Source organism: Nelumbo lutea, chromosome 5 (genome assembly GCF_056320005.1).
Source record: "Nelumbo lutea isolate HS-2025 chromosome 5, American lotus-T2T, whole genome shotgun sequence".
Taxonomy (NCBI): Eukaryota; Viridiplantae; Streptophyta; class Magnoliopsida; order Proteales; family Nelumbonaceae; genus Nelumbo; species Nelumbo lutea.
The window spans coordinates 51,740,241-51,764,007 of NC_142688.1; the positions used below are offsets into that span (position 1 = coordinate 51,740,241).

Sequence of the window (23,767 nt, forward strand, 5' to 3'; positions counted from 1 at the left end):
ACAAAGTCACGGTCAATGCTTCAAAAGCATGCAGTGAGGTGAGGAATGAGTAAGGACACACTGACTGAGAGGAATGAGGAGTGGGGAGGTGCCGAGACCGAGAGGAGGGTTACTGGGTTAAGGACCGTTTCCAGATTCCAACTACATTTCAATCACAAATTTTATTTTTCACAAAATAATAAGTCCCGGTAGCAATAAAAATAAATACAGTTATTCTTTGGGTGAGAACAAACCACAAGAATAGGGATAATAATACTTCTCTGATTCATTCATGTCTGTTCACCCCTTATTAAACAATAGTACCAACAATTGAAAAACTGAACAAAGCTAATGGCCAAGTCTTTAGGAGACCAGTCACCCACTACATCGACACACTACATCAAATAAACAACCGAGTTATTAGGAGAACCAGTTTCCCACTACCACATAAACACATACCACTATAAATTAAACACGTAAATATATAACTACACAACTTAAGCAAACTGGACACCAATTGGACACAATTATGCATTGGTTGCTATCACATATACTTTGGGTTGGGCTTGGGGGTTCGAGTGGACCTTCTGGGCTTATCAATGCCCACCCCCTCGAGAGGGAGCTTGTCCTCAAGCTCCAAGTCAGGAAACTGTTGACGCAATAGTTCTGTAGCTTCCCAAGTGGCATCTTCAGCAGGCAAATGCTTCCAACGAACTAAACATTCTTCGACAAAATTACCACTGCGTTTGACCCAATGTTGATCAAGAACTTGCTGAGGTTCAAAAATGATAACTCCATCATCATTCACTGGAGGCAAGTCGAGGGGCTGATTGGCTTGGTCTCCAACATATCGCTTGAGCAAAGACACATGGAACAATGGATGAATTCTTGTTGTTGCCAGCAGCTGCAATTTGTACGCCACTGGTCCTATCTTTTGTAGAATGGGAAAAGGGCCATAAAAACGACTTGATAACTTCTTATGAGCTCGCTTGAAGACCGTACATGAAGTTGACCAAAGCCTCATCACTCATGACGAGTTACTCTGCCAACTCAAGACCAACTTGAAAACCTCCATTAATCGGATGAAGCAAATAGCATACTCAAAACGTGAGTGAGTTGTTTTCCAGGTTGAAAATATAAAGCAAATACAGCTTGTTGGTGGCAAAATTCCTTAGTTATCTCCTGCAAAGAAGTTGTTTGAATTGGTTGTGCTCTGATTCCCTGCAAACACTTGGACTGTTGCTCCCAAATAAAACTCATGGTTAACTGTTTCCAATCACAAACCATAGAACCTAGTGTTTCGAGCCATTGAATTCCCAAGACCAAGTCTATGCCATATAACGGCAATGAAAAGAAGCCAAGCAGAAATTCGATACCTTGCAAGTCGACTGTAACCTTTTCATATCTTCCTATGCATGATAATTGTTCTCCATTTGCAACTCACACTTTGAATGGTTCTGTGGGATGTATCGGCAAGCAAAGCAAGCTAGCTATGCGATCCATGATGAAGTTATGAGTTGAGCTGCTACCGATTCTGAGTGTGCCCTTCCAATATCAAGAGTTGCGGCACTTGACACTTATGTCCAGGAGTGAATCTTTCATTGCAATTGAAGCATAGTCCTTGAGCTCTCCTCCTCTGCATCTCATCCCATGATTAGTGTTTAACCCCAGCTTGTGATGTTGTCGGTGTTGTAACAGGACTGAAAAATGGAGCTCATGTTGCACTTGGACATGCAAACCGTCTTTGCCGCTGGATTTGATCATCTCTCATTCGAGCTAAACTAATAGCTTCTTTAACTGATTGAGGCTTGAACATCCTAATGCCATCTGCAATTTCTGGTTTTAAACCACCCATAAATGTTCCTACCAACGCCTTTTGTGTCCATTCTCGTACTCGGTTCCCAAGCCGTTCAAACTTTCGCTGATAATCTCTCAATGGTCCTGTTTGTTTGACTCGAGATAGTGTCTCATCAAAGTCTTCTGCATCAGATGGTCCAAATTGAGCTTTAATTTCATCTTCGAAAATCTCCCACATAATGGCCATTTGTTCCTCGCTAAGTGCCTTCCGCAGCCATTGTCACCACTAATTTGCTTCTCCTTCAAGGTGAAAGGAGGCTAAGAGAATTTTCTGGTCTTCAGCAATCTCTTGGAACTCAAAAAATTGATTCACATGGTTGAGCCATTCCATCGGGTCATCTCCAAAAAATTTGGGAAATTCAAGCTTTGCGATCTTAGAGGAGAAGGGTCTGTTGTTGTCATTGGTATCTTTGCATGTTCGACTTTGCGCTTCCTAATTATTGTTGTTGTGACTTGGTGAACCGTGGCTCGAAAGCAAAGCCTCAGATAGCCGAACAATGGTGCCTTCCAAGCATTGAATTTTATCCGTTATTCCCACTTCCAACTTCTGCATCCCCTCTTGGACTCCTCCAAGTCCTTTCTCTAAAATTTCAATTCTCTCTTTGTTAGTTGCCATTCAAACCTTACTCTGATACCAATGATAGGTCCCAGTCAGTAGCAAGAAAAATAAACACAACTCTTCTTTGGGTGAGAACAAACCACAAGAATAGGGATAATACTTCTCTGATTCATTCATGTCTGCTCACCCCTTTTTAAACAACCAGTACCAACAACTGAAAAACTGAACAAAGCTAATGGCCAAGTCTTTAGTAGACCCAGTCACCCACTACATCGACACACTACATCAAATAAACAATCGAGTCTTTAGGAGACCCAGTTTCCCACTACCACATAAACACATACCACTATAACTTAAACACGTAAATACATAACTACACAACTTAAGCAAACTGGCACCAACTAGACACAATTATGCATTGGTTACTATTACATATACTTTGGGTTGGGCTCGGGGGTTCGAGTGGACCTTCTGGGCTTATCACAAAATCGTTTCTGTAAACTGTTGGCTGAGCATAAACGCAGTATATCCTATTAATGTTCATGCCACTTCGGCTGGCCATAAACGATATCAGGTGGTCGGCGATCATTAAAACAGAGATTTTACTACTACTATAATGTACTCAAACAGAGAACTACTATAAACTACTCGAATAGAGGACTACTATAAACTACTATAAGCGGAGATTGAAACAACTATAACACATAGAATTTACTAACTCCAAACTTTCCTCTAACACACCAATTAAGGGTAATTTGGTCATGAAAATTGTTATTTATGCTGACATGGACACCTTTGTTAAGAAGCATTAACGGTGCAATAACAGAAGGTGAGTTTTAGAAAATAAAAACTTACTGACATGGTTTGTTTTAGACATTTTGAAAAGTTGTGGTGAGTTTAAGAGAAATGTTGAAAACTTATGGTGAGTTTTAGACAATTTCCCTTTCTAAAAAAAATGAGAAACAAAGATAAAAGCGGATACGGCATTAGAACCCAACTCGATTATCAATTCTAGGTCACCTTCTTCACCCAATTAACAGTTTTGCCGTCTGTTTGATAGAGCGACAACAGTAAAGAAATTATTAAAGAAATTATTTAAAAAGTTTCCTTTTGAGATACAATGATGATTACATGTCCATCTAAGATACTGTGATTTAGGTCATTAGGTGTAATAGGATGGTTGGTATGTATTTAGATGGTTTAGACATCCCTTGCCACATGGCCTATTGGGAGGCCTAGGATCGAGAAGGGAGGAAAAAGAGAGAGTTAGGAAGGGGTAAGGGAGAAAGCAGAGCTTTAAGGAGAAATGAAAGAAAGGAGAATTGGAGGAGAGGCTGATGATATGAATTTAATCGATATATAATATAATAGTAGATGTTAATTTATTTTATATTGAGGAAAAGGGTAGTTGAAATGTTGTCTCCATTGACTTTTTAATTTGAATTTGGAATTGGAGGTTTTTACAAATTACTCGTTTACTTTTAAATCTATTATGCAGAAAAGATATGGTATGAGAAGAGTTCTGACCAATCAAAATACACCCATGAATTTTGATAAATAACAACTTATTTGTTACCACGATTATGATTCCAGTTTATTGGTCAATTATTTTTCAGATATGGTATCTTTTTCGTATCATAGTCGAACCCCATAATAATACATATAATCTAGGATCCCTGCATTGGGAACATCTCCTTTATCGTTCATGAGGAGATGTTCCCAAAGCATGGATGTATTTGTTGTGTGGCCTGGGTACGTAGCTACAATGATAGTGTGAGTCATTAATAGAAGAGTCTGATAAAATAATAGCATGAAGAAAAGGTGGTTCAAGAGACCACATATGAATGCTTGTAATGCTACAAGCATGCTTTTCTAGACGATGCATGTGCAACATTTTTAGAACATCTGGGCATGTGAGAAAACTTGTACATTGAAAATGAGGTATTGAAACTTAGGCCTCGTTTGTTTTTCAATAAGTTATTTATTTGGGTAAATGTACTTACCTAGGTAAGTCTTTCTTGGGAAACACTTACCTACTTACCCAGTTAAGTGCATTTATCCATGTTCTTTTATTTCCCATATAAATATGGCAATGACCATCTGGGCATTTTAATCCCATTCAAGTGTTTCCAACTTTCCCCTCAGGTGGGAAAGTTATTTACCACTTAGGAGTAGGGGTGCAATCTGATCTTATTTGGTCGAATTCAGATTGCCCATGTTCAAATCTTCGGATATAGGATCAAATAATAGGATCCAATCAGAAATCGGATCGGATTCAGATCACCCCCTATTCGATCCGATATATATTATTTATATTGTATTTTTATAAATTTGTTATATTATTTATTTTTTTATAAAAACATGTATATATATGATGCAAATAATTAAAAACACTCATTTTTTTGTTTATTAATAAATTGGTATATTTTATTTTTCTTTTAATAATTTGTTAATTTTTAAAGAAATACAAGTTGGATCGGAACATATCCGAAGATCTAACTTACCGGTAGGATTCGAATTCAAATCAAGACCTATCAGATCCAGTTGGGTCTTCGAATCGGATCGAATCCAAAATGAACAATGTCATATCGAATTTGGATGTACCCTGATTCGAATCCGATCTGATCTTTTTGCATCCCTACCTAGGAGATGGGTATCAATTACCTGGGTAAGTGACACCCAGGAAAATAAACTTTCCCTGGTCCCCACATAAATCTGAGAAAAAAACATGGATTTCTTGGTGAATGAGATTTTGCATTGACCAACTTTCCTCCTCTCAAAATCCAAAAAAAGAATGCCCCCTTACTACAATCTATAATGATATTGGCAATACACCAAGGTTGTGAGGAATGCTCTACCAACAAAAATTTGACTAAAGATAAATAGTCACTCTCAACAACTATACATTGGAGGGCTGGGATGAGGTAGGCACAACATTGTAAGCATGTTCAATGAGCACTTGTATTTTTTTTTGACACATTGCCCTTAAAATACCCTCACCTCACCCTTGAAAAAGATTAACACTCACATTTGATAGTTGTCAAAATACTTATCAAGTGTTCATTTAACATACATAGTTATGTTGTGCCTACTAGATCCAGTCCCTACATTGGATACACAACTCTCTTACAAATTGAAGTGTTCCTATGATGAAACCAGATTTGCTCCTCACAAAATGCATGCCATACCAAACTCACAACATTTTCGACCACATACTTTGAAAACATTTCCCATGCTTGATGTTGTCATTCATGGGAAAATGTTCCCAATGCACAGCTGCTATGTGTTGTAAGGTTGGTGTGAGGCACGTCTATGAGTAGCAATCTGATTTCTCCTAGGATGGTCAATCTTATGCAAGGCACTTATAGAGTTTAATGGCTCTAGTCCTGCACTCTCACTTGAGCTAGAACCATAAACATTGAGGCCCTGTTTGCTTTTCGATCGGTAAGTTACTTACCGAGTAAGTGCGCTTATTCATGTTCTTTTATTTTTCAGGTAAATAAAATAATAACCATTTTATCCATTAAAATTCTATTATTAAAAGGGGCATTTTTGTTCCATCCAAGTGTTGGCAACTTTCCCATGATGGGAAAGTTAATTTATACACCCAAGAAAATAAACTTTCTCCAGTCCCCACATAAATTTGAAAAAAGAATATGGGATTCTTGGTCAATAGGAACCAAAATCCCATTGACCAACTTTCCCCCTCTCAAAATCCCAAAAATGAATGCCCCGAGTTTCAAGAACCAATGGGATGTAGGTGACTATCAAGTTACAACAATTGGTGCTTTCAATAACTTATGAAGGGGAGCAAAAGAAGATGTAGGTGTGTGTAGCAGTTCCACTTCCATTCAGCAAGATGGGCTTGGGCTGAGATAATAATGTCCTAAGAATTGAACTCATAAAATTGGTACTCACACCCACCTCAAAGCCCTTGTCGGAAATATCTCCCATGAATATAAATTACTAGGGAAATGTTCCTGATTTGGGGCTGCAAGGGCTGTGAGGTGAGTGTATGGACCAATTTTGTAAGTAGGCAATTTGAACTCTTAAAATGGCAGTCCTTTATAACTTTTCTAAACCGTAAAGCTCCCAATCATCATGAGAGTCAATTCGAACATGGAAAGCAAACCAAACCAGTTTCATACAAGGCACTTCATGAAGCAATGAGTGGGTGCATGTTTCAGGTTAAAAACCTTACCAGGCAATTGCTTTCAACATGAATAGAAAACTTGATAAGATTTGTTGACAGAGGACCCCTGAAATTCACCTCCATATATAAGAACATATGAAACCTTAGCGGGATGTGCTTAAACTTCCAAAAGTCTTTCCGTGTGAGGCTGGGACAGGGCCGACAGGCAATAAACCTAGACGAAGTGGAAGCCTCATTTTGAACTAACGCTTTGTAAAGAGATCAGGATGAGAAGTTACCCAACTTTGTCTAGGTCCAAACCATAGAATCTTCGAAGTCATCCTATCATATTGGTTGAGCCGAGTAGAGAGAATACAATCTCAAATAATGAAGGAACCAAAGATCTGAAAATTTTACTACGATCCAATATTTGTTTAAGGGATCAATAAGAGAAGCCACTCTCGAGTCATCACAATTTGAAGGAAAAGGATAAAGCTTGTTCTCATGAGAAAATGAATCGAGTCCTTTAGAATGCTAGCCCAAGTAGAAGATGAGCAAGCAAGTTGATGGGCTGTCCATAATGTGTCACCCCTCCAAATGTTCTAAAAATTCGAGCCCAACATCTATACCTTTCATATTCCAACCTCCAGCCCAGCTTCATGACAAGGGAAATTATTTTTTAAATACATGTCCCAAAGACCCAAACCCAAGACCTCCTTCATACAAAGTTCTAAAAAGTTGATCCCGCCCCTTGAGATATATGTCTTCTGTCATATCGTTCCAACTCCACCAAAAATCTCTTGCAATATTGTTCAATTTCTGGCCAATGCTTCTAAGAAACAACTAAGAAGCCACAAAATGTAGGTGTTGTTCAATTAGTAAAGTTTATAAGGTTCTTTATGGGACTGGATGGGTTGGATACAAAATATCGTTGCGTTTATTCATGATGAGAATTTCAAATCCACTAGTCGATCAAAGAGTGCAATAACCAATTTTGACAATGTTAGTCACTCTACTCCCTAACCAGTTTTCTTCAATGCTGGTCACACGTCATCCCAACTAGGTTTATCTAGAATTTTAGTCATACCTCACCTTGTAGGTTGAACAATGCCAAGAGAGTTCCGGGCATTAAAAACCTCAAATAAACCAAAAATATGCAAGAAAACATGGGAAAAATCATTCAAAAGTGAAACTGACCTAGTCGCTGGTGAGTTTATAGCTTATTTGATGGTCGTCGGTCACTCCCAGAACGGGTGCCACCGCTAGAATGTTAAACCCTATTCAAATGAGGAAGATGAGGGTTTTGAGAAAAGGCAAGGGTACTTTGGGCATTAAAAATTAATTACTCTCAAATTGTTTCTTCAAGAAGCACTTCTTTTTCAAATAAGTGCTTTTTCCTTATTTTTTATCAAATACAACAAGTGCTTATTTTCCACTTAATATATAGTCGCAACACTTATATTAAGTACTTATAAAAAGAAGTACTTATTACAAGCGAAATCAAATAGGGACTTAGTCATACCTCACCTTATGGGTTGACATAGTGCCTATACACTAAGCAAGAGCCCACCGACTCTCATAATCGATGAAGTTCCAAATTGTCTATAGTGAAGAACACAATAAAACCCTTCTCGATTAAATGTTTCAACATAGCTCAACCCCACTCAACTCTACAAGAACCAAAGATTCAAATTCTTTCTAAAATGGATTCACCAATTTAGCTCAGTTTTTGAAAAATTTTCTTTTCAAAATCTCCCTCTTACTTTTCTTCTTATGATTTTCAAAGACAGTTTAAAAAGTTATCACCGAATTGATCTAGATGGGCTTTTATAAGAAATACCCAGAATATGATTGTTTGAAATATTAATCAAGTCAGAATAGGGATGGCAATTTCACAAGAACTTTTGAACACCCGACCATCCCAAACTTATAGGACCAATTTATCAAAAGCCCATAGAGTTGGGTTTTGACCTCCAAACCTAGTACCTGAATCCAATTACATTTAATGTGAGTCCCCACTCCCAATAACAAATTTCCCAATACCTAAATTTAATTATATTTAATAAAAATTTAACAAAAAATACTTAACAAAATATAAAATAGAGAATAAATTAGAAATTTTATTTCATTTGAATTTTAATAAAAGTGGAGATAATAGAGAAGAATTAGAAGTATAAGTGAAGGAGAGCATAGAACATATATTGAACTAATTAAGGAGAAAAGTGAGAGACATGAATTGTAGGGGAAGAGAGAGAACCCAATAGAAAGGGAGAGGGTGCTGAGATGACAAATTAAGAGTAATAGGACGGGGAAAAGAGAGAGAGTCGAGGAGAATCTAGGATTGGGGTAATAGAGGAAGGAGAATCAAAGTGATGTAAATGGTGTTACTATATATATATATATACATGGTTAAGTGTTACTGTTTCCAAGAAAAAAGATTAATATATGTAATTTTCAATAAATAACTCATAATTGAATAAGGTCCATGTTTTTCAACCCTACAACCACCCTCAATCCAACCGAATTTTTAAAAAGTTTGTTTCGGGCTAACTGGCCCAAGTCGTGCCTAGGTATGCTTGTATTGATGGTGCCACATACATTCAAAATTTTCTCTCTTCCTCTTGTTCATACATTCAATCATGTCAAATGTTTGTAAGCGATTGCAATTATTGCATTTCTCAACTTTACCGACAAATAAAATACAAACGTTTATTAATAAACATAAACGATACCAAATCGAAGCCTTTACAGCCGTGTATTGCAAATTTCTCTGTATCTATATGCATTTTTACATAGAGATATTCTCAATGCAAGACAGGAAGGGACTGGGCGAGCACGGTCTATTTAGGACCGAATCCGATTTCGGCGCCACTTTACACAAATTTGGCGTTTGAACAGAAAATCAGGGCGAGAGCAGAGCGAGCGAGCGAGAGAGAGAGGTGCCAGTAAACTCTGCAATGTCGATAAAAGAGTGGATTAACACCGACGAGAGCGCCAAAGAAATGCTTGAAAGGGTTTTAACAGAACGTCCTTTCTTGCTTCTCCCTCCTCTTCACCGTGTTCCCCTACGTGTCGGTAACGTCGTTGAGATCGTGGGCCCTTCTCCCTCCGCCAAAACCGAGATTTTAATTCAGGTATCCTCTTCTGCATCAGTCATCTTGTCATCGTTTTCTTCTCATTTCTTGATACATAATTGGCCAATGTGACAAAATCCCTAGGACTGTTGGAATGACAAGCTCTTTTGTCAATTCGCAGGTAAACTTTTTTCTTTGGCAGCGACGTGGAAGCCGGGTACTATTGGAACACGTCAAACCAAGTCGGTTAACCTTTAGGACCCTAAAATTTCTCTTTTTCTTTGTCTATCACTTTGCTTCGAATCCGATCACGATCTTTTGCGGGAAAGTCACATTTGGTTATTCGAATGCAAAGCATGTACAATTTGTTGCATGCATTATAACTTGTTTGTATTTCGTATGACTTGTCAAATGAGGTTCTGATTAATTCATAGTGTTTACAGTTGAATTTAAGAGAAAGCTAGAATATTAATGTTTACAGTCCATAGAATGAAAGAACAGGCACCATTGATCACTTCTACAATGTAAAATCATATAAATGTTGACATTCCTTTGAGTTGCTTCCTACCAAAAATATCGATCATCGACAATCCTTGACAATGATCGGATTAGTTTCAAGAATCATTGGGGAAGCAGGGATCGTTCATTGACAATGCCTTTTGATATGAGGAAATAAGATAGGATTAGTTTCAAAGACCCAGATGTCAATGTCATCAGGCTAAACTTAACAGGAAGCCTGTTGTTCCTTTTCTCAAATTATTGGATGTCTGTGTCACTGTGTCCTCTAGAGTTATTTTTTCCCCTCAAGTTTTAGCTTAGATTGTTAAAGTCATACACTTGGTAAACTAATGCTTTATGTAACAAATGTGCTACATGCAGGCTGCAATCAGTTGCGTCCTTCCCAAACAGTGGAATGGTGTGCATTATGGTGGGTTGGAGTGTCTAGTTATGTACATTGACTTGGATTGTCGCTTTGACATTCTACGCCTCTCACAATCGCTAAAGCTGCGCATAATGGAAACTAAAAGTATGTTTCATTTTTCCACTTGTTATTAGACTTTCTTCTATTGTTTTTAAACTCTTTGTTAATGTTAGGTTTCTAGGTTTAAATTTGCATTTTATTTGGACTTGGTTTCTTTTAGTGGACTTTTTTTTTTTTTCTATTGACTTCTTTTTAATGTTATTTGAGGTCAATTTAGGATTGTCTTTATTGTTTTATGTTTTGTCACAATTCTGTTCCCTAATTACTTGAATCATATGTTGAATGCCCCCTCCCAATTATCATGGTGGATTTAGGCACTAGGATTGGGGTCAAGAATGTCGCATTGGTGCTTCTTTGGAAACTTGAGGATGGAATTCAGACAGTGCTTTTATGACATCATTTCATATATTTTTTTCTCCTTTCTTTTTTGGTTCATAATGGTAAAAGTATTTTGTTGATAATAAATAGAGGTGCAATGTGGGGTTATGGCCCACTTTTGCAGGCCACCCGCACTGTAGCGAGCCATGCCTGCCTAGCATGAATCCCCCAAGAGGGAAAGCCTAGCATGGCCCAAGATGCTGGCCTAGTGGGCTACATGCTGGCACAATTTTTTTTTTTAAGAAAAATCGAATTTAATTAACAAGATAGACAACAAGTTCAATAAAAAAATGCTTTGGCTGATTGTCTAGCAAAGCAAGGGGTAGCTAGGGAACTTTTGTATTGGGCACAATTGTAGTTTGATTTTGTTTTGTTCTTTGTTAGGAGAGGTTGCAGCTCACACCTCTCCGAGGGATTCTTGTATTAGCTTATTTCTTGATCTAATAAAAGAATTATTTATCAAAAAATTCAATAAAAACTTAAAATTTAATTTCATATGAACTTTGATGTATACAGTTGTTTATATATGAAATAATAAAATGGAATGAAAAAAAATCACATAAAGTTGAAAATAAAAATTTATATACATACATATATATATATGTGTGTGTGTGTGTGTGGGCTGTGCTAGCTCACAACCATTTTTCCTGAAAGAGCTTTATTGAAAATCTTCAACCTTCTAATCCCTAGCTCACCGTCTTTCTTTTCCTTGCAGACCTTATCCCATTTAACTAAGTGGAATTTCTTCTCAGTCCCTTTTAACTCTCCATAAGAACTCCTTTTGCATTTTTTCAGTTGAACTTATCACAGAATCTGGAGCCTTTAAATGTGAAAGGTAATATACCTGGAGATTGGATAGCGCACTCTTTATAGGAGTAATCCTTCCACCAGGAGATAGATACCTCCCCTTCCACCCTGCCAGCCTTTGATCTATCCTATCAAGAACTGGTTGCCAAGTTGAAGAGACTGAAGCTTTCACCCCAATAGGGAGACTGAAATAAGTAAAAGGAAAATCCCCCATGAAACAACCCAAAGATGTTGCACAATCCTACAAAAGAGAATCTAGGATATCACCCACTCCAATCATTACACTCTTCTTCAAATTGATTTTTTGTCCTACCAATATTTCATAAAATCTGATGATCACTTTTAAATTCAGCACTTGCACATTGATGCATCCAGGAAAATCAATGTGTCATCCACAAACTGAAGGTGAGTAATGGAAACTCTATTTCTTCTTGCTTTAAACCCTTCAAACATCCTAGTTTCTGCTCCTTTACATAACAAGTGGCTTAGAACTTCTGCCACCAAAACAAACAACCAAGGTGACAATGGATCACTTTGTCTCAAGCCCCTTTGGGCTTGAAAATAAGGCGTGGATATACCATTGACAAGAACTGAAAAAGAGACAAGAAATGCATGTAAGCATCCAACTTCTCCACCTTTCCCCAAACCCATCCTTGCCAAGATATATTCTAGAAATCCCCATTCCACATGATCATAAATATCGAGCTTGCAAACTAAACCTTGTTTTCTGTTTTTCAATTTTGAGTCAACACATTCACTTGCAGTCATCACCCCATCAAGAATTTGCCTGCCTTTCACAAAAGGCATTTGGTTTGGACCCACAACATCATGTAAGATAGATCTTAATCTTCTAGATAACACCTTAGCAATGACTTTGTAGGGACTTGAGATCAGACTGATTGGTCTAAAGTCCTTGACTCTAGATGCCCCTTTCAATTTGAAATCAGAGATATAAAAGTTACATTTCCACTCCTCTCAATGAACTTTTCTTTCCAAAATTCATTCATCATCCTCAATACATCCTCCTTTAGCACATGCCAACAACTCATGTAGAAAGAGATATTGAAGCCATCTGGACCTGGAACCTTGTCACTCTTCATAATATTTATTGCTGCCCATACTTCCCTTTCATCAAACTTCCTTTCCAATCAGTCCTATAAGCCCTCTCTAATCCTACCCAGTTCTACATCATCCAAGAAAACCTTCTACTTGGGGTAGCCTTGTACCAATTGATATAGAAATTTCTAATTTCCTCTGTCACTTCTTTTGGATCATTAATGATTTTATTTTCCTCCTCCAATCTATAGATGAAATAATTTCTCCTTCTACCTCTTGTTTGATGATGAAAGAAGGCAGTATTCTTATCTCCCTCTTTTGGCCAAAGTGCTCTAGGTTTTTGTCTCCACATGACTTCTCCCATATGAATCACCTCCAATAATTCCCCTCTCACACTCTCCTCCCTTTTGCCTTCCCTAGATAAGATATCCCTTTCCTCTGATCTCCAAATCTGCCATTTTTCTGAGCAATTCAACTTTTTTGATTGCAATATTCGTGAAGACCTCTCTGTTTCAGACTCTTAAATCCTCTTATAGAGCCATCCTCTTCCTCATCAAAATTAAGCGTGCCCTTCTTTCAAAGTGATAACTCCTCCATTTCTCTTCCTCAAAGGCCACAAAAAAGAGGGTGTTTAAGTCACATATATTCAAATCTAAAAGGTTTGGCTCATATCAAGTTTGAGAAATTTTCTCAAGAGGATCGACTTCTGATTTGGTAAAGCAGAAATCAGAGTTTCCTGAACCAAGTCTGAGAAAAATTCCTCCCACTCTCCATTAAAAAGAAATATATCCAGCCTCCTCAAAATAGGTGGATCTTTGCCATTTGACTATGTATAGTCTGACTCTAGCTTGTTACAATTAATGGTGCTTTTTGGTGACCACAAGGGGGACATCTCATTGGCATTTTCATGGTCAATAGGCTTGTGAAACACAATAAGAGCAGAGATGCATGCTTTTTTAAAGGGGTTCAAATTGGCAGAGATTTTAAACCTTCGAAATTTGATTATAGGAGATTCACAGGTGATTGTTAGCTGGCTGAAAGGGGAAATGGAAGGCACCAATTGCAACTGAGACATCAGATCAGGGAAGCAAGACAGCTGACCAACTATCCAGAGGTTTTGGATATCCTGATCTGCAAATTCTTTACAGGTTCATTAACTAGAGGATAAACAGGCAGACATTGATTTGAGGAGGGTATCCATTAAATTAAACACTAAATTTTGTTTGATTTCACTCTCTGATCCTTGAGGCAGAATGGTGAGCAACAATGAGCCTGCTCTTTGTTTGCAAATAATTAAAACAGATATATCATATGCCATGCTGTAACAAACCATGTTGATCCTTCATATTATGGAAAAAAAATTTCAGTTACCAAGCAAAATTATAAAAGATGGTGAGGACTTATTTCTTGACTGTGTAATGGCTAAGGACATATAGATCTTCTTTGTGTTCATCTTTGGAATAAATAATAGTCCTCTAGTATTACCACCACCTTTAATGAGCCAAGTGTGGCTGGATATTACTTTTGAAGGTCATGGTCAAATCCAATAGTATAATCCTGCTTGCTCATTTTGGAAACTTTGTTTGAATGCAATAGAATGATTGGTTATGAAGGAGATGAAATTGAAACCAAGGATATGTTGAAACACTTCTTATATATATAATGGACTTTGAGTGCTGCATTTGAAGGGGTTGAGGATATGAAGTGAATACATCTTATAAGACAATGAGGTGAGATTGTGAAGCACTGTTATTTTTTTTCAAGTTTTTCCTCTTTTTGTTATTACAAGGATAAAATATCCAAAAACTTATAAACACTTTTATTCATATATGTAATTATGTATATATAATGGATATAGTTTCTATGTCAAATCAGAAACAAGAAATTCACTTTCTTGTGTCTTTCCTGCTCCTTGTTCATTCTTTTTGCCTTATTATGCTGATCTTATCCTTTGTTTTTTCTTATGATATTTGCTCCATGGTATATCATACCAAATCTATATTTTAAAATGTTTTTCTTGGTTCTTTCATCTTTGTTCTTTGTGCATTATTTAAAACTCCATAATGCAATTCTTATACATCCCAATACATTTTTTAGCAAACTAACCATATATGACTTGCATATTCCTACCTTTTGAATGGATGCAAACAATCTAGTTCATTGAATTTATGTTTAAGCATGCAGGATCAAGTGATCAAATTGATTGGAGCAGAGAAGAGGGTTTATGTAAATATAAGGAAATGAAGGAAACAATAGCTGATTTTGATGAGGATCTATTCTTAGCTTGCATGAGACGGTTCTTGTATGTTCGTTGCTACAATAGTTTTGAATTTTTGTCTACTCTTAAGGTAAGGAACTCAATGCTTATAGTGTGTCCATCTGGCTATCGTTAAATAGTACTGAAGGATATCATTCTCTTTCCGAAGTACATCTGCTTTCATGGTTTTCCATTCATATGACACTGTGATACAGGATGGGTATGATCCACGGCTGAACTGGAATTAAATTAGAAAAAACTGAATAAGATTGCATGTTTTCGAGAGGGTTTATGTTTAGAGTTTGGGTTTGTGATGTGTGGCATGACTTTGAGGAACATGGATGAAGTGTTATTAGGGCTAAAAAGGTTGTGTCATTTGAATAGGAGGGCTTTCCATGTCTGAATTCCTACTAAATGCCGAAATTTCTACAGAATAAAAATAAGAAAATTTAATAGGAATTTTTATTGACACTTTAGAGGGTTTTTTAGGATGCTAGAAATTGCACCAAAGATTAGGTGGGGCAATTCTTGGTAAGCTTTTTGTTCATGGGATAAAGAGAATTAGGTTTTTGCAAATTGGAATGGAAAAATCACTTTACATTGATTTCAGTCCCTTTAAAGTGCTGAACAATTGCTTTTGTTCTTCTGATGGATGAACTGAGAAAACTTGTGATAAAGAGCAAGAGATGGGACAACAGTGACAAAAATAGGGACAATTTCTAGAGTTCTTGCAATCACTCTAGGAGTTTTAGAATCACTCACCAAAAGTTGCACATAGCTAAAAAATAATCTCCAAATTCCATTAGCCATATTTTGCACTCAGAAGTCAAAACACACAGATACATATATAGGATCTGCCAAGTCCAACTTAAGGAAACTCAAAATTTCAGAATTGTAAATAATAAACTTCTGTCCAAATAAAACTTTATAACTCCTAAACTACTTAACCATTGTTGAGGAAAATTTGAACATAAGTTACTAATGACCTAATGAACCAAACCTGAGGGTGGAGGAGCAGCAAAGGAAAATAGACAAAATACCCATACCGTCCAAACTCTAAAGATGCAAAGTTACATGGAATTTAAAAGAACTATTTGGGCTCTATATCACCTGTTTATGAGATATGTAAAGATATATGGTTGTTTATTTTGGACCGATTGATGATGGTTTTGAAAGAATTCAAGGGGATGAGAAATGTTGCGTTAAGTGGTAGTGGTATGAGATTGTATGGCAATGAGGTAATTATACTTTGTATTCTATTGGGGAATAGGGACATTAGTGTTATCAAAGTGTTGAGTAGTCATTAGCTAGTTGATCAACTCATTAGATGAGAGTAGGGGTGCAACTTGGGGTCAGAACCAGCAAAGTACTCCCAAGCAGTACCAGTCAACACCCCTGCAAACTGAGTATTTTGGGCTGCCACATTTGCCACATTATGTGCTGTATCAGGCTTCTTCTGACCATGCACCTTATCCTATTCTTGGTTTTTTACAGCCCACTTTGGCTTCCCATGGAGCTCCCAACATGTGTCCCGTGTATGTCTTGAATGCCAATAATGGGTACAAAACAACTTGTCCTTATAATCAACCTTCTTGGAGTCATTTTTCTTTTCCATATTGTTACCAGCCATTGCGGCTAATGCCACCTATTGCTCCCCTTCAGTTGTAATCATCACACTCCGTCTACTTTCCTTTGACTGAACCAGGGCATACACCTCTTGAACTGAAGACGACTCTTTACTCCCTAAAATCTGAACTCTAAGAGGTTCATATATGGGGTTTAGTCCCAACAAGAAAGCAAAAACTCGTTGCTGAGAAATCAACTTTTATAGGCTTTAGCATCATCATCATGTTTCTATTCTATAGCTTGATAGTGGTCCAACTCCTTCCATACTGAAGTAAGGGCTGAATAATAGGCTGACAAACTATGGTTCCCTTGTTTACTGGTAAATCTTGGCATAGTGCCTTTTGCTCAGAATAGGTGGTTTTGTCATGTTCTCATATTTCATTAGCAGTGTCCCACATAGTGTTTTTCTTCACATCAGGTTCCATGATTGCAAGAAGCCAGGACATCACCATATTGTTCTTTTGGTCCAACTTATCATGTTCAGCTGCCCCATTCTTGGGTTCTTTTTTTTTTTTTCGATAAATGAGTAAGATTTTATTAAACCAGCAAATAAGAGTTACATGCAACCCATGGAAAGGCACGAGGTGTGACCTTTCCTTTAAGACTAGTTATAGAAATTACATAGAAGCCCAAAATAAAGTAACCCGAAGAACACCCCCCTTCCCCTTTGCAAGTGAATCAGCCATTGAATTTGCTGATTTGCCTACCCACTAAACTCTGATTGTCATATTCCTTGTTAGCCATTTAACCTTTTTGAGAAGATCTCTAAAAGCCCAGATCACAGAGTCTGGATCCTTCAACCAGCCCACTATCACCTGGTAGTCCCCTTCAATAATCAGATGCTTTATGCCTAGCTGATTTGTGAGCTGGATTCCTTGTACAACAGCAAGTAATTTGGCCTTTAAAGAGTCCCCCACACCTGCTGGACCTGAGTACAAAGATATAATGCTAGTATCTTTATTTTCTTTGCACTCCTCCTATGCTTGAAGGTCCTGGATTACCTCGGCTACTTCCATCAAAGTTCAGCTTAATAAACTCCTCCCCTGGTGGCATCCATTCAACCACATGTCTGTCCTTCCTGGCAAAAGTATTAGCCATTGTTGGCTCGCTTCTCTATAGGTCATCAAAAGAGTATGCATCAAAGAGATTTAGAGTTTTCAGCCACTGAATTGCCTTTGCCAGAATACATTCTTTAACTTCTGAAAAGCTCCTTTCATTTTCACAAAAAATTCTGGTGTTCCTTTCTTCCCAAACTATCCACAACAAAGCTACTCTTATGCACTTCCACATAATTCTCCCTCTCTTTGTGTGCCATTCAAAGATAGACGGACTAAACAACAAGCTAGTATCAGATGGCAAGTTCCACCTACACTCGAACAACATAAAACTCCAATTCCATAAGGCTGTAGCACAAGAGCAAGAGATCAATAAGTGGTGACAGTCATCATTCTATGATTTACAAAGAACACACCAATCAGGGGATAAGCATCATTTTGGTCCCTTCTTTTATAGGTTTTCAAAGGTATTAATCTTACCGTAATAAACTTCCCAACCAAAAACAATAATCTTTGGGGGAATGGGTCTAGTCCAGAATTCTTTATCTGGGAAGTTTTGGGGTGCAGAAGTGGAGCATTGGGACTTGAAGAAAGAGGAGCAAGTGAAAAAGCATTTCGGGTTAGGGGTCCAAATTCTTGTGTAAGGTTTGAGGGGATCTAAACAAATAGACTCAAGTGAAAACAACAGTTCCGAAACACAAGCACTTTCATCATCATGTAACCCTCTACGGAAACCAAAATCCCAGTTTAGGGCCACAAAAGAAGTTAGGGAGGAAATAAAACTGGAAACCGGCTCTTTCTTATAAAGGGAAAAAGAGTGAAGAGAGGAAAAAGGTCTTTAAGAGGTTGGTTGCCTACCCAAGTGTCATCCCCAAAAAGAGCATTGTTTCCAAATCCCAACCGTTCTGCAAACAACCATGAATACTATTCACCACCTTGTGCCACAACCTCTCTCTCTTTCTCTCTCCAACGGCCATCTACAAAGCCACTTCCCTAGTAGAGTTTCATTCTTAAGAACTAGGTTACTTAATCCTAATCCCCCTTCTTCCTTACTTCTATTGACTATCTCCCACCTAATCAGATGATCCTTCTTCTCTTTCCTTGGCTCCCACAGGAAGTCCTTCATCATCTTTTCTAGCTTCTTAGCTTTTCTTGAGGGTATCTTGAACACCGAAAGAAAATAAACTGGAAGACTAGCAAGTGTTGCCCTAATCATGGTCACTCTACCCCCTAATGAAATGTAACTTTTCTTCCAAGAAGCCAACCCCTTTTTGAATTTTTCCACAATTGGATACCAGAACCGACTTTCTTTTGGTTAGCTCCCAATGGAAGACCCAAGTAGGTTAAAGGCCAATCAGACTTGGAACACTCTAGACAACTTGCTATAGCTCCTACCTCCCAGACTTCCAAATTGATTCCAATCACACAACTTTTGTCAAAGTTAATATCAGGTTTGAAGTAGACTCAAAGGATTTAATAAGATCTTTTAGGTTCCTCACTCTCCCCAAGTCTTCCCCTTCACAAAAAATGATAATATCATCAACAAACTGAAGACAAGTCACCGGGACATTATTCCTACCTATCCTCCAACCACCTATCAGCCTTTCCCTATCTGCTTTAGAAATCATTCTACTAAACACATCTATCTACCACAAGTGTCAACAAGATGGGTGAAAAGAGGATCTCCTTGCCTGAGCCTTCTACATGCTGGGAAAAAAATCCTTCACCCCTACATTAACTAGAATTGAAAACTGACAAAAGTTTATACATCCACTCACCCACCTGCACCATCTATCCCCAAACCCACATTTTCTTAGCACTTTTAATAGAAAATCCCAATCCGTCGAGTTGTAGCCCTTCTCAATGTTCAACTTACAAATAAAACCTTGGGTTCTTTCACTCTTCCATTTATGTACCCAGCTTTTCTCCTTGTTATTATGTAAAGTTTTACACCTTTAGCCCACTCTAGGTAGGTCCGGCCATTTAAAGGGGTAATTGGCATAGGAAATATCATATTTTCAGCTCCCATTACCAGCGGTACTATGGGTTGATGTAACCCCAGATGAGGTAGAATCATCCTTTTCCATTGATACTTGATAGAAACAAAAACAACAAGACAAAAACTCAAATCACAGGTGCACAAGACCAGTTGCCACTCAACTACTACCTCTCACAGTCACAATTAGGGCACTAAACACCAAGAAGTCTTCTTCTGAAATAAAGAATCCACTGCTGAAGTCTAATGGCAGCAACTAAACAGTCTAGAAATAACAAGCCACACTGCTGAAATCCTCTGGCAGTAATTAAATCATCCAGGAACAGTTCAGAAAATTAGGCTTCAACTAAATAGTTCAAAAAACAGTCCAGAAATAAGAAACTACACTGCTGAAATCCTCTAGCAGCAATTAAACCATCCAGGAATAGTCCAGAAAATTAGACTTCATTCACCAATGGTCTATGCACAACACACCAACCAATCACAGTACAGACCTATGAAAAATGGGGATCACAAACCCCTATACAGCACCTGTATGAAGGTGCAGGTCCAAGACCAAGTCTTCATAGCATCGGCCCCCTCCTACTAGGGTTACCTTGGTATTACGACCAAGGAAGAACCCAGAAAAAACAGCAACAGCTGGTTCTGATCAGTCTGATTAGGGTTTCTTGCCTTCACTGTCCAAGAATCAGAAAAACTAGGTGGAATAAATGTGATTTAGAGGAGAAAAGAGACTCCTATTGCCTAGAGTTATGCTCTGATACCATGTTTTCTTTCTAGAAGAGAGAACAAAGAGGGGAGGGGGAGGGGGGGGAGAGGAGAGGAAGAAAAGTGTTTGAGAGTCAAAAAGTTGAGCTGGCGGCACCCAACTTCTTATTTATATTAACATGATGTAAAATAAAAGAAAAAAATTACAAACATGCCCCTAGCGACACACCTTAGTAATAAGAACTTAAACAAGAAAAGAACATGATGACAACATCCTAAACTGACAGCACTCTAACAGTAGAAATAAAACTAAATCTAACAACAAATGGTATTGGCCCCACACATCGGAGTGAACAATATGAAAAGAATCTGTAGATCAACTCGCTTGACTCACAATGTAAACTTGACACCTTGGTTTCCTTAAAAACAAAGCTAAAAACAAAATACTTAACAAAGAAAAAGAAATATGGCACAAACGGTATTGACATTACATAATATGACTGACCGACTCTTGACACATTTGAACCCAAAGATGCTCTCGGAGGTAATACTTGACTCTGTCTAGGCATGTCCAATAGGTACATCCCATTTGCCTCATGGCCACTTCCAATCCCCTTATGAGATTTCATGTCCTAGAAAACACATTAAGAAGGGGAAATGGTCACATTAGTTCAAGGATTTTGTCAGATTGCTAACTGAAAGCAAGTTAGTATTTTTCTTAAGAACATGAAGAACTAAGGATAAGGTGAGGGTATCTGAAGCTCTGATGTTCCCTTGCCAGAGATAGGGGTAAGGGAGCCATTAACAAGGATAAAAGCTGCTAAGTATAAAATAAATGGGACACACTAGTCATATGGTTAGAGGCACCAGAATCAATTATCCAAGGGATCCTATGATTACTTGAGATAAAATCATGATTTGTAGTAGCATGAATACCTGAATGGGCATATGCAAATGAGGGACCACTTCCTAAAGATGTACTAGCTAGTAGCTACAGTAGTAGACTCTAAGTAGCTAATGAGTTGTTCATACTTCTCATACTCTGCTCTGGAAGCTACAAGCTGTCCCCCACTAACTTCTCACACTAGAACCCTTTTCAACTTCAGAAGAGGTGGCTACATTGTCATTTCTCTTTTCCCAATCTCACTCTTCTTACCATTGTTATTCTTGAATCTAGGAGGTATAAGCTTTGGATGTAGTTTCCAACAAGCATCCTTTGTGTGCTTAGGTTTCTTGCAATACTCGCATACTACATCTTTTTTTTTTTTTTTTTCCAGTACCATCCCTTGGCTTCATCTTGGCATTTGCAAAATGATTTGTTGAGACTTCTGTAACTTGCACTTGTCTTTGACTTTCCTCACTACTAACCATGGCATAGGCTTGGGACAATGTCACTTCATCGTTTGTTAGAATATTTTTCTAACAATGTCATACTCGAAATTGAGTCTAGTGAGAAACTCAAAGACCTGATTTCTCTCCACGAACTTCCTATGAGTCTCAGCATCTTTAGTATGAAGGGATGGGAGCATATGGATGGTCGTACCCTACAGGAAGGTTGGACAAAATTTCAAAAAATTTCTTTACCCCATTTGGGAATCCTATTTGTAGTTTAGAAAACTGCATTTTCAAGGTTTGTTCTTGTAACCAAACCGGACCAAATCTGAAACCAAGATTAGGGAGGGATATACCTGATACGGAATCCACGCAAAAAGCTCCTCCCATCGTAGGTGTTCATGCCCAAAAGGTGTAACAAATCCTCCCTCCACTGAAGATGACACAACTTAGGATGAGGCAGGATCAACATGTAGTTTTTCACCAAGAACTTGTGATTCTTCAGTAAGAATCGAATAGGGTAGTGAGCACAACTTCAGAATTGTTTCTTCTATCAAGACTAATCTTGATCAGTTCCAAGAAACAGTCAAACTGAGTTGCCTTCTGTGTTGTCTTTTTCAGGTCCACCCTGCTCTCTATTTATAGCCTTAAAGAGACAACCTCCTAATCTGATTTGAAGTCTCCTGATCCAAATTTTTATTTGGATCTGGACTCTTTAAGTGATAAGGATAATCCTTCATCTTATATATAGATAAAGATCAACTATTCCTAATCAAATTAGGAGTTCCTTGATCCCAATCTCTATTTGGATCTGGACTCTTTAAGTGGATAAGAGTTTACCTCTTATCCTTATCTACTGATCCATACTCAGATTCACCCCTATTTAATTAATCCAATTAGCCCAGCTCGAAATGGGCTTTAGGCCCATTAAGCTTTCAAGCTCACTTCCTTTTAATGCTGGCTAGCTTGTCTCTTTTTGTATGGTGTGGGACTTTATCATTAATGTATACATCATCCACATGGGTTCAGCCTAGCCTCTGTTATAAGGCCTGGCCGAATTCAGTGCTGAATATAGTGAATCCTTGAATCCATCACTATGAGCTCTTAATGGGTTCAACATTTATACTAAATGGTCCTTACGCCCAGCCATCTTATGAAGGCCCAAGGACTGTGGGCAGATGCAAGATTAGCCCATCAGGTATAACTCTCAATGGTCTTACACTTAACCACTTAGCCCTTAATGATCAAACACTGCCCAACAAGAGAGGACCTCTCCCTCGGCTGCAAGGTACAATGCTGCACTCTCTACTTACATGGATTCCGGGAATTAAAACCTTTTGCGAACAATTTGTGCAACCATAATATATAAGTATATCTCTTTATAACTATATTTTACAAAACCAAATTTCAAACACATTTGAAATCCACTGTTGGCAGTTTAGGTTTCCATCAGAGATAGTGCATTTCTTTAATCATTCACTTTGTCCGACAAAGGGGCTGATCTTGTCATATGATCACCCACTTAGGTGAATCTCGGATTGTCCCAACATACCCAGGTTTTGACCCCCTCAAAGGATCTCATTGATTGACACATCAAAGACAGTCCAATCCGACACCTAGTGCAGTATCATAATCGAGTCTAGGGGTCAGGTGTAACGTTCTAGTTTTGCCCATTTGTCTCCAAGGTTCAGGGCAATACTGGAATTTGGTTTGGTTTAGGGTTTCAAGAAAAACCCACACTGCATGTACCTCAGTTTTCACCCTGGCAGTTGAGACAAGCCACCCCAACCAACTTGGTGGTACATCAGTGTCAGCCTTGGTAGGATAAATCTCCCCAGATCTATCCAATGGTTGTGAAGGTTCTAAACTAACACGAGTCTCATATGTGTCCAGTTTAAGGGTATTACACAGAAACACACCACAAGAACATGAATCAAATATGTACTTTATTCATTTACAATAGATGTTA

General features: G+C 38.0%; 2 protein-coding genes across 12 annotated transcripts in view; one reads left to right on the forward strand and one right to left on the reverse strand.

Annotated features, from left to right (window-relative positions):
* Nucleotides 1–523: 523 nt before the first annotated feature.
* On the reverse strand, nt 524–1,003 carry LOC148852378 (uncharacterized). The gene has a single exon (XM_088945787.1). It carries the CDS (start codon nt 1,001–1,003, stop codon nt 524–526), a length of 480 nt encoding a protein of 159 aa, XP_088801913.1.
* Nucleotides 1,004–8,730: 7,727 nt separating this feature from the next.
* XRCC2 (homolog of X-ray repair cross complementing 2 (XRCC2)) overlaps nt 8,731–23,767 on the forward strand; it is a 57,086-nt gene continuing 42,049 nt past the window's right edge. For 10 of the 11 annotated variants that reach the window (XM_088947607.1, XM_088947613.1, XM_088947617.1 and 7 more), the window contains exons 1-3: nt 9,334–9,661; nt 10,481–10,628; nt 15,009–15,172. In XM_088947607.1, coding sequence (XP_088803733.1) covers nt 9,485–9,661; nt 10,481–10,628; nt 15,009–15,172 — 489 coding nt within the window. In that variant the 5' untranslated portion in view covers nt 9,334–9,484. Of the gene's footprint in view, nt 9,662–10,480; nt 10,629–15,008; nt 15,173–23,767 lie in introns of all 11 variants that reach the window. The other variant, XM_088947608.1, reaches the window with a different exon arrangement.

Coding starts and splice junctions, on each gene's coding strand:
- LOC148852378 (XM_088945787.1), bottom strand. CDS start 1,003: ATGAGGCTTTGGTCAACTTCATGTACGGTCTTCAAGCGAGCTCATAAG.